General features: G+C 42.7%; 1 protein-coding gene across 3 annotated transcripts in view; it reads left to right on the top strand.

Moving 5' to 3' along the window:
* Positions 1-12,016, top strand: part of LOC144773268 (nucleoside hydrolase-like) — a 267,653-nt gene that overhangs the window by 229,392 nt on the left and 26,245 nt on the right. For all 3 annotated transcript variants that reach the window (XM_078658180.1, XM_078658179.1, XM_078658177.1), the window contains 2 exons: positions 8,661-8,855; positions 10,555-10,734. In XM_078658180.1, coding sequence (XP_078514306.1) covers positions 8,673-8,855; positions 10,555-10,734 — 363 coding nt within the window. In that variant the 5' untranslated portion in view covers positions 8,661-8,672. The remainder of the gene's footprint in view (positions 1-8,660; positions 8,856-10,554; positions 10,735-12,016) is intronic.

Here is a 12,016-nt window from a genome sequence, read left to right as displayed (position 1 = left end):
CGGCACTTCGGCTGAGTATGGGGGGGCCCAGACCACCTGTCGGCAACCAGCTAAATAAGATCTAAACCAGCTCAACACCGTCCCTCTCAGACCGATCTCATGTAGTCTGCTGAGGAGACCCTCATGAGGGACGGTGTTGAAAGCCGCCGACAGGTCTAGCATTACCAACATGGCTCTTCCTCCCACGTCCAACACTTCCTTAATGGCCTCATTAACCTCCAAAAGTGCCGTCTCGGTGCTTAGATTGGATCGAAAGCCCGACTGGGTGGAGTGCAGCAAGCTATGAGTCTCAAGAAAAGTGGAGAGCACAGTATGAACATGCTTTTCCACTGTCTTTGCGAGAGCAGGCAGGAGGGAAATCGGCCTATAGTTGGCAAGGATCTCGGGGTCAAGACCAGACTTTTTAAGGAGTGGGACAACCATCGCTTGTTTCCAAACCATAGGGACCACACCACTTGTCAGAGACAAATTAAGAATGGGGTTGATTAACGGATTCATTCTTTTGCTCACCATGCTACCCCAGTTTAGACCTGGCCATTTGCAAATCAGTCTTCACCCTGTGCCTCATGGGAGCAGTCCAGCCCGAACTGCCAAGCCAGGTCCTCCCTGGACCAGAAACAAGCATCCTAGGACCGGTTTCGGGGTTTCACCCCTCTTCAGCCAGGATAGCTTGATTCCAGTGGCACAGTGAGCCCAGGACCCACGTCTGGGCATACCTGGGGCACTTAGGGTGAGAAAGCAAAAGACACACAATTGATGGACGGAATGCAGAACAAATCAAAACATTCACCCCCAGTCAAGAGATCTGGGTTAAAGCCATCATTCTTTTGTTCACCATGATGCTTGTTTCTGGTCCAGGGAAGACATGGCTTGGCAGTTCGGGCTGGACTGTTCCCATGAGGCACAGGGTCAAGACTGATTTGTATATAGCTATGTCTGAACTTGGGTGGCAAAGTGAGCTAAAGAATGATGATGGATTCAACCCAGATCTGTGACTGGGGGTGAGTGTCTGAAAAGTTTCAGCGCTCCGTCCATCATCTCCTTGTGTTTGCTTTGTTCGCCCTAAGTTGGCAGGGTATGCCCAGATGTGGGTCCCTTGCTCACTTTGCCTCTGGATTCAAGCTAGCCTGGCTGATGACGGGTGTTAACCAGAAACTGGTCCCAGGATGCTTGTTTCCGGTCCAGGGAAGACATAGCTTGGCAGTTCGGGCTGGACTGTTCCCTTGAGGCACAGGGTGAGACTGATTTGCATATAACTATGTCTGAATTGGGGTGGCAAAGTGAGCTAAAGAATGCTGATGGATTCAACCCAGATCTGTGACTGGGGGTGAGTGTCTGAAAAGTTTCAGCGCTCTGTCCATCATCTACTTGTGTTTGCTTCGTTAGTCCTAAATTGGCAGGGTATGCCCAGACGTGGATCCCTTGCTCACTTGCCACTGGATTCAAGCTAGCCTGGCTGATGACGGATGTTACCCAGAAACCAGTCCCAGGATGCTTGTTTCCAGTCCAGGGAAGACATGGCTTTTGGACATCGAAGGAGCCGTTTAAAAATTGCGGGAATTTCCACACTGACATCAACACACAAGTGCGAGAAAGAAACGCCGCAGGAAGATCGGTACTTTGGGTTTTATAGAGTCAACAGTTTACGATGCACAAGGATAAATGTTGGTTTGTTGTGTTCGCTGTGTAATATTACAATGATGCGACCTTTACGGAATCCCATCCCAAAAAACTGATGTATACTTAGTTCCATTCCTTACATAGAAGAGCACGTTCACAGACAGGTATACACACAGTCAAACTTAAATGTACTCAGACACTCACTGACGCACATAGACATACAGAAAGACAAAACAGAAACAGACTCCCCACATGCACAGTCGCACACAAATACTCCCTGACACACACACAAACACATTCAGAATTAAGTACATCGACACGAACTGACACACACACAGTAAAACACAATACAGGTAAAGAAAAATAGACTCTCCCACATGCACAAATACACCCTGACACAAGCGAATACATTCAAACTTAAGTACGCTGACACACACGGCCGCACAGACACACACAGAAATATGCAATACAAACACGCATAACACACACAGAAAAATAGACTCGCACAAATACACCCTGACACATGCAAATACATTCAAACTTAAGTACGCTGACACACACGGGCGCACAGACACACACAGAAATATGCAATAAAAACAAGCATTACACAGAAAAATAGACTTGCCCACACGCACAAATACACGCTGACACACACACAAATAAATTAAGACTTACGTACTCAGACACACAGTGGGCTCACATAAACACACAATACAAACACGCATACAGGCACAAAAAATAGACTTGCCCACGCGCAGAGACACGCACAAATACATCCTGACACACACAAATAATTCAAACTTAAGTACACAGACACATTGGCGCACACACAGACACACAAAGAAATACACACACAGGCAATTCAACGTGAAAACTAGAATTTTTAACCATGTATTGTAAACAGGCATTCATGTTCACTTGCTCATATAAGCAAATCATGTAATGTGATGTGGAATATGCATATATCAAAGTGTACAGACACAATCGACAACACATTATCACAATACACTAAAACAGACTCACGCGCAGACACTTCTCCCTAAACGATTATCCGTTCCATGAGTCTGGGTGACTTTCATTGCTCGAGTACTCTACCTGCTGGTGAGCCAGTTTTACCTAGTGCGCGTGATGTCTGAGTCCTCGGGATCCTGTGTACTTCTGTTAACAGAATACTTTTTTCAAAGCCTCCCTACTTGCCCAAAGCACCCGAGAGCAACCCGAGCAGCAGAGACGTGCATTGTTAGTCACCTTTGGTAGATCGGGGCCAGCACTCCCTCACAAGCATCTCACCTGTGCTGTGCGCTTCCTACTCTCACCTTAGGGTTAATGAGCTGAGCTACTGAGCTATTAAGGACCTGGTCCCCTGCATGGGACCCAAGCGTGTGCACCTCGTGGTCAAAGTAGAAAAAAAAAAAGTTTGACGAGAGGCAGCAGGGGGAGGGGGCCTGCACCTGTTTCCTTTGCGGGAGCGGGCAGGAACCGTTTGTTAATTACAAACAGATGGTTTCAAAGCTCGCTCCCGCAAGGAAATCGCCCAACGTGCACGCGTTGCCATTCAAAGCAAGGCAATGCGTGCTCATTTTTTACTGCAAAACTGAATCGATTTCTAAAGGTCTTTTTCCTATGCAGCGCATGCGCAATGTGTAGGCGAGACCTAATCAAAAAAGAAAGTCCCTCAGCAGAAAGTCAAAAGCGGAAGCTCATGGGGCAATACTCCAGAACCCACAAAGTACATACAACAGATCTTTCAGACAGCGCAAGCACTGTCTAGGCGCAACCTAAACATGAACTTGAATGTATAAAATAGATGTTTTTCTTCAATCTATCTTATATATTTCATAATTTCCAAGAGTGTCTCAAGTAATAAAATCCAATACATATACATAAAGATAAAATAAGAATTAAAATGGCTATTATAGCAGTCATCATTATGGAGTGTTCTTTTTCTACATCCCCTTTCAGTAAAGTGCCATATTTGACCCCAGCAAAATAATCTCCAGGCCAATGTCACCTATAGATAGAATATAAAATGTACATTAAATCAGATTAAGATCAAAACAGGTATTTAAGGAGACCGTCAATCAGCAATGTTTTTTTCTGTAACACTTTTAGAAAAATTAATATGGCTAGCGCAGCATGAAAGGACTTCAACAGAAACAACAAAATAGCAAACAAGCCGTAAGGATATGTGCAACATCTATTTAACCCCTAGTGTACCTATACAGTGACGTCCATGTTGCCTAATTTTACCCATCAACCATTTGATTTTTCACATTGCATCAATATCAATCATTAGCCTTAGGATAAGAATATGCATCTCTTTATGAGGTAATTCAAACAAGTAGGGAAACTTTTCTTCCTTCCCTATCCAGGATGAAGTACACATTACTGCATTCTTAGTAGACAAATACGCCTTGTTTTTTTATTGATTTCATTGTTTTGCTATTTTAATGTTTGTTTGATACTTGCCAAAGTTATGGAGGTCTATTGTATCTTATTGAGATGTTTGACAGGGGCAACAACTATTACTCCCCTGAGGCACAAAATGAAATAAGGGCAATGAACTGAGATATGACGTTAAAATTATTGGGGACAACTATTAGTTTTAGGGGTAACACCCTGGAAGATTTCGCATTCCTCAAGAATTGGCTGAACCAAGTGTTGTCTACAACTATGATGCCTTTATACATATGTCCATGTTTTCATATAAAATTGTCAATAAATAGATTTTTTTTTAAGTTATGGAGATCTCTCTACCTGCAATATTTTTTAACCTTACCAAAGCTTGTTCAAAAAGTTAACTTCTTGTGAAGTTAGCATATCTTTGCCTTCCTGATCGCATTCCAAATAGTTACAGAGAGATTATGACTATCTAGACCAGAGTTCTTCAAACTGTGGGGCGCCCCCTGTGCGCGACACCTTCCTATGGGGGGGCGCGCACTCCACTCTAATTTTACCTTTGTTTCCTGACAAGTCTTCTTAGAGAACTCCGGAATGGTTTACGGGAGGAGGGAGGGGAAATCGACGGGCACGAAGTGCCCATGCTTTTAATTTGTTCACCGTCCCAGGAGGGGGTTAATCCATTCAGCTTCAGCTGCAGTGAGGAGACAAAACTGAAGGTACAGGACGAACTGAAGACAGCCTTCACATTCGATATTATTAGAGGAGACTCCTAGCCTCCCACTGCAGCTGAAATGCCTGTCTGTTCCTTTGCTTTCAGTTTAAGCTGTGGAAACATCCTGCCTCTCACTGCAGCTGACGCATTTTAGCTCCATGAATTAACCCCCTCCTGGGAGGATTAGCGCTTCCCAGAAAGGAGACAAAGTTTCTTTTAAAAATACACAGGCAGGCGCGCAAAATGCCAGCCAGCATGTGTTCTTTTGCAGACAGCATGTTCCCTTATATTATCACCAGTATACCGGATGCACAGCTAAACAATACTGAATGTTATCTTCACATTAGTAATCAGCAAAATATCACAATATCTTCTGTTAGTTTAAACATTATTTGTAAAATAATTGCATTACTCGCAATTCATGTAATGATTTTCATGTTGCCAGTTCTTTGACTTGAAAAATACAAGAAAAACGATTTTGGTACATTATAAAAAATAATGTTTAAACTAACAGAAGATATTGTGATATTTTGCTGATTACTAATGTGAAGATAACATACAGTATTTTTTAGCTGTGGCTCTAGTATACTGGTGGTTTTCTACCATAAGTATTGTGTTACTTCAATAGGCTGGCTACCTTCTAATTGGGTTGTACGCATTCACTAAGTGAAACTTGATTATTCTTTGTTTACTGTGTTCAAATACAGTGTGCGCAGACTCTCCACAAAAACCCTTTTATTATCAGCCATAGATTATTCAAGCAGCCCTGGAACACAAGTAAAAGTTATTTCTATTTCTATTTGCTGTTCAAAGTATGCATGGACAGGTACTGACAAAACAGCTTTAGGTGGCTGCTTATTTTTGTACTGACTGAGACTTTAAAATAATAAGCTGTCAACCCTAATCACAAGACTGGGAGTTTGTTGCAGGATCACCACATTATTTATTTCCTCAAGCCTGATCCCTGGTTACTACCGTATTAGCAATAGTTTAACACATTTGAAACCCTACGCTGCCGTCAATAACATTCTGAGTTACTTCAAGTGTCTGGAAATGCACCTTCCATTCAGACAACTCGCTTCTCATTCTTGCCCTTCACTTTCATGCTCACCCTGCACTCACATTGATCCCCATGCACTCACCATTCACCCACTTACCCTGCACTCACAGTGATCACTCTGCACTCACAATGCACTTGCACTGTTCACCCTGTACCTCACCCTGCAATCACACAAGCACACTAATCAACCTGCGGTCAAGTGACACTTCACTCACCTGTCCCCCTCATTGCTCAATCTGCAATCTCACTCAAATAAGCCCACCACTAACTATACATTAATTCGTCCCACTCTGCACTTATATCTGCAACCAAATTCATATGGTCACCTTGCTCACCCTGCAGTCACACCTCTTACCCAACTCGCAAACTGTCGCATGGCTCACTGTGCACACATGAGCACTCCTGCCACCCACACAGCACAGGGGGTTAATGTGCCTGCTTCATAGAATGTGTACCATGCAGATCACAGAAATGAGTGTGAGTAAACAATGAGTAGCGCTATAACAAAATAAAGAGAGATGAGGTGCATCATTGGTGAGTGGTAGTGAGGGAATTCATGGAGGAGGAGGAAATGTGGGAGGGGGCATGGCTGCAGTTTGTGCGCCAGCGCAGGGGGAAGTATATAGATGCGTCATATTCTTGTAAATATGTTGCATCACTGTGCTTCGGAAGTGACTCATCGTGGCGCAGCCAAAGGGCTTGCGGTGCCACGCTGCGGCACTTCCTTGTAAATCTGCCCCTGAATGTGGACACTACCTGAGGATGGCAGTAGCAAAAATCCATCCACAGATTGACCGTCTGTGGCGAAAAACAGGCACACCCGTCATAATTATGTTGGTGGTGCTATCAATCAATGTCATGTGTAAAACAAAGCATCCTAGTAAAAACAATTTGCGCACATTTTATCTAGGAAAATGGTGTTTTGAGCTATGTAATAATCTGTCATTTCAGCGCCCCCACTCACAAACCTGCACTTTATTAAACACTCTTATTATGTTGAACATTATTTGCTGGATATGGCCCAGGATATGCGCGCGGCAGTCAATTATGTAGTGTACCAGATTGCAGAAATTTCTGTCAGGTGTTGGGGGGGCCCAACAGCTAAAAAAATTGAGCAGGGGAGGGGGGGCTCAACCTACAAAAGTTTGAAGACCTCTGATCTAGACTATGTTTTAAGGAATAGCTAAAAAAAAGTAGACTGTGGGATTTAGCAGTTTAGTCCCATGTTGTGATTTCTAGTTCAAGCCTTTTCCTTCAGCTTAAACAAAAGAATATCTTTATTTTATCCTGTCTGAAATATATTTGCTTGTAAGGATGGAAAGTAAAGCATCACATTAGGCCTGTTGCGGTGGCATTCAAACTGTCTGTCATAATACTGATAGAAAAATAACCAATACTGAAAGAAATTACAAGGAAAGGGACAATTTGGAACTAAGTGTTACATGAAATACTCAAAAACACTTATCAATGAGATGGGTAAATGCCTCAAATTCTACATAAGCGCACTGCTTTCTTTTCCATAGAAAACCTTTTAGACACTGAGGGGCAGATTTACAAGCCCCTTGCGCTACTTTTGCGTCACTTTTCCCATGTTAAAAGTGACGCAAAAGTGGCGCAAGGGGCTTGTAAATCTGTCCCTTAGTTCTAAAAGATGATCAACAAAACATTGCACACCAGCACGCCCCCATGTCAATGAGGGCACGCCCCCTGGTGCTTTATGAGCGACAACACCGTCTGTATAACAGAAGGGGCAGCACAAGTGTCTGCTGCCCCTTCTGTTATACCAAAGTACCCCAGTGAGCCCTTTGGCACAAACGCTTATTGCGCCCTTGCGGCAGTTATGTAATACGGCCCCGTTTGTATAGTTTAGAACATGGTATACTTGTAGGCGGATATCTTGTCTTAGCAGCAGATAAACTTCTTTCCCAGAACCAAATTGCACATTGTTGATTAGCAGCCAAAATGTTTGAATAACAGAAGTGTTGGTCTACTTGGCCAGTGTGAGAAAATAAAAGCTTGTTGTCTTTGATCCTAAACAATATGTCCTGAGTATCAGGTTATAGAAATTCCACATCCCTGCATGCACGTGCCCATGAATTAGTCATGCACTTATTTACTCTCATGTCCATCCATGCAATCATGTATCCATCCTTCAGCTGACTTACTTTCAGGTTCGAACACACTCCCGTTCACACAGGCACACACACAACCTTGCCAAGCAATGAAGAAACGTATTCATGTGGAAATTGGTGGGCAGACATAAGCTTTGTAAATGAAACTTTGTTCAAGGGATTAGAAAAGTAACCTGAACAAGTGCTTAGAGCATAAGCCCTTCTGTCAGGCAGAGGTCTAAAAATCAAATCATAAATTATGAATAATAAGAGTTGTCGTCGTCAAATGGAGCTTTCTGTGTATTCTCATATCAATTGGCCAAAGTATTGTAGTTCAGACACTGTAAAATGAGTAAATCAATATGTTCCCTCAATCACTTTGAGTGTTTGCTGGTGTCCAAGAGCCACACACAATATTCTGTTGGATCAAGCCACCATTCGAGTTAGCAGCTGACCTGCAATGGGTTTGGATAAAAAACTTTATCATACTGTCTGTTTCGTATATATTGAAATAAAAAGATTGTCTACCATTTTGCTACCTTTATTTCTAAAGACTGCATGTTAAAGGAATGTAGATGGTCTTGAATTTTGTTCAACAATGTAGTCATGATGCATTGTCCTGAAAGGTAATACATGGGACTGCTGTGGGTTATAACTTCTCCTTTTAAGTTCTCCTCTACATTAATGTACATTTTTATTTTGAATCGACTGTCCTGTGCACTGGATTTTAATCTGATAATTTTTGCCTTTTCAGGAAGTTGAAATCATGGATAAGAAGTTGCTGTTAGTGGATGTTGACTGTGGAGTCGATGATGCTCAGGCTATCATGATGGCGTTGGCAGCCCCCAATGTGGAGATCCTTGGGATCACGTGCTGTTTTGGGAACGCCCCTCTGGAGGATGTGTGCAGGAACGTACTCCGAGTTCTACAAGTGTGTGACAGATCTGAGGTAACCTTTGGAAGCTTAGTGGTGATCACAGCCAACTTTCAACCCCTGCCTCAGATGAGACTACAATAATACATAACCATAAGTAGTAAGCTGATCTACTTGAATAGCATAATCCTTGCGGGCATATATCAGATATGCCAGTGTTTCTTACCCTGTGGTCCAAGGACCTCTGCTGGGGGTCCTCGAGGCCCACTCAGGAGGTCTGTCACTGTGTTAAAAAATTAAATAATATTAAATTACTACTTGAAAATTAATGAAGTATATACAAATTAAGAAGTAACATTGAAAATATGAAAACGTGTCCTATATTTGATTGCGAATTAAACAAAATATTGCAATAATTGAGCATTTGTTTGGTGTGAACTTGTTTTTGTATTTTTAGGATATTGTTTTGAAGGTCAAACCATAGAAAATGCTCAGGCCGTGGGCTCCCAGCTTCCAATCATTAGACTGTGGGGGTCACCGTATTCCAGTATTGATTCAATGTGGGTCCAGAGAAGTTAATAGGTTAAGAACCCCTGGTCTATTCTATAGATGCCAGGCTTCAGGATGGTGACTTATGGAGGAGGAGTTTAAGAATCATCCCACCTACAAATGCCATACAGATATGAGCTGTTTTTTAAACGGATATGAAAGAATTACCCAATTACTTGCTTGTTTTGAAGGCGCAAGACTTTTTTCAGAATTATCAGCGTTCCTGTGGGGAGCTGCCAGTGAACCTTCAGAGATTTTTCTCTCTTTGCATCCATGGCATATGACTTTCTTCAGAATTATAATAGTCCTCAGAGTCAGAGCAGGATCAACCACTTGTTAATAATGCTTGATAGACCTAAAAGCAACCTTTTCCCATCCCTACCTAACTAGATGATGCAACTTGGCAGGGATTTGCCAGGAAACCCATGTAGGAACTTCACCACTGGTAACAAGATGACCGACCGTTCTACTTCTCCACATCAGAGACTTTGTTTTTCTTGTTTTTTGATTCTGGGAACTGTTCACGGGTGCCAGCTCACATATTGGTACATTTCATCATTCCTATTTTGCCCTTCACTACACCGGGGTTTGGGGGGGGTCTGACCGGCCCATCGAGATATCTTCTGGGACCTCGATATGACCGCATTCCCTAAGAACCTTAGGGAACTAACCTTAGTGTTAAAGGCCTAAATAATCAAGTCAAGAGGAAAGCAGTATTGTCCTACCTCGAACACACACAGGCGGATATATGTCTTTTACAGGAAACACATTTATTACATAGGGACTAGAATAGACTTAAGTCTCGATCCTTCCCTCAGCAGTTCCTCTCCTCTATGACACACAAAGCAGCGGGAGTCACAGTACTATGTTCATGCTCCTTCCAAGAGAAGGTGGGGATGAAGGTAGTAGAGATCAAGGGCCGTCTATTGGGGTATAGTATACATCTAGGATCGCACTCCATACTTTTGCGTTCCATATACGCACCGAACGCGAAACGGGAGCAGTTCATTCAGGAAGCTATTAGGGACTTCATGGCGACACAAGATAGGTGGGTGATCCTGGGGGGGCAACTTAAATCCCATTTGTATGATAGATATGGATTCTTGTCCTAAATCAACAAGGGGGTTAGGGCTTCACAAAAGACATTGTCGATAATTGTAAGTGGCTCGACTTGGTCCATTATAGCTTAGCAATTTTATAATGTTTTCTTCAATATGTTCTTTAGATTCCAGTTTATTCAGGTGCTCCATCTTCCTTACTCGGAAGCCCGGTAGAGGGAGCCTCTTATCATGGAAATGATGGTTTGGGTGATAGTCCGGATCCCAATGCACCAGGTCTGGAGCACTTGCAGAGGGAACATGCTGTGGATGCCATGCTGAGAATAGTCAATGAACGAGTCGGTCGGGTGAGTAAGGAGAAACCCTGTACACCTTTTAATATTTTGGGTGCATTTTTCGATTTATTCCTGTATATACAAATACACTATATTCCATGTTTTGGTGCTTTCATTGCACTAAATGCAGTGGTTTAAAAACCCATGCTTTACAAGGACATGCAAAATATGGGAAATATTTCACAGGTTCCTATTAAATATTGAAACAATTTCAAGAATGACTGTGATAATGATAGCCTAAAACCACTCTGCACAACTTTACCGTTGTCCAGTCTAATCAGCATTTAGTTCTTGAATGGTAAAATATGACCATTCTAGTGCAAATTGGTGCTCATGCATAGTTGCACTTTGCAGAGAACAGCTTTAACGATCTCTCCATTGTTTAAGGTTATTACCTGGCCTTGCAGGTGCAATCTATTGTTAAATGGTTGAAAGATGCTCCCAAAGAATAAACTTTGCTTCTTGTGGGTTGGCATGCTGCTTAAGATGGTCACTGTGTACCCTACTTGGTGTAATATTTATCAGGATTTGGCAGTGGGTAGTCAACAGGATAATAAAATGGACACCCATCGTTGTGTGAGAGTGCCATTCTGGGGTATGATTTGTTTTAGGAAGTTGATGCAAGAAGCAATTGTGACTAAATAGAGAGGGGAGGGCTGCAAGAATGGGAGACCGCTTTTGAGGACAAGTTTATTTTTTTTTTAACAAGGCTAAGACACATTTTTGAGTTCAAGTTGGGCAATTCTTGATGTACGCTGCATTGGTAAAGGCTTCCCAGATCACTTGGTAGGGTTCACAGGTAGGCAGCCAAACTCTGCATGTTTACTAATGAATTAAGACACCTGGTGGAGGGTGGGTGGACGCCTCATGTTAATAATTTCTAGGGACTGACCTGCTACAAACTTATCAATTGGGACTATATGGGAAGAGGACTGTGGGACTCCGTAGTCGAATGGTTGTGAGATCACAGAATACTCTGCAAAGGAGTGATATGTGTGAGGACAATTGAGCAATAGATGTTCACATGGTTCAGCTAGATTGGCGAGAGATGACTAGAGCGGGGAGAAGTCCGTGGCCAGACCACGGGGACTATCTGAGGTGAAAAGAGATAAAGAGTTTTTGTATGTCCTCTGCCTTTGAGGCCACACAAGGGTTCAGTGGGCCACAAGTGCTCAACAGGGAATGCAAAACACTGAAGGACAACAAATCTTTTTTTTATTAAGTACATTTATGTATAATAGGTCACAAACACGGATCATTTTTGTCATTCACAGGTTCTGGTTCTAAGAGGCAA

Source organism: Lissotriton helveticus, chromosome 8, assembly GCF_964261635.1.
Source record: "Lissotriton helveticus chromosome 8, aLisHel1.1, whole genome shotgun sequence".
Lineage (NCBI taxonomy): Eukaryota > Metazoa > Chordata > Amphibia > Caudata > Salamandridae > Lissotriton > Lissotriton helveticus.
This window is presented reverse-complemented; position numbering and strand designations above follow the sequence as displayed.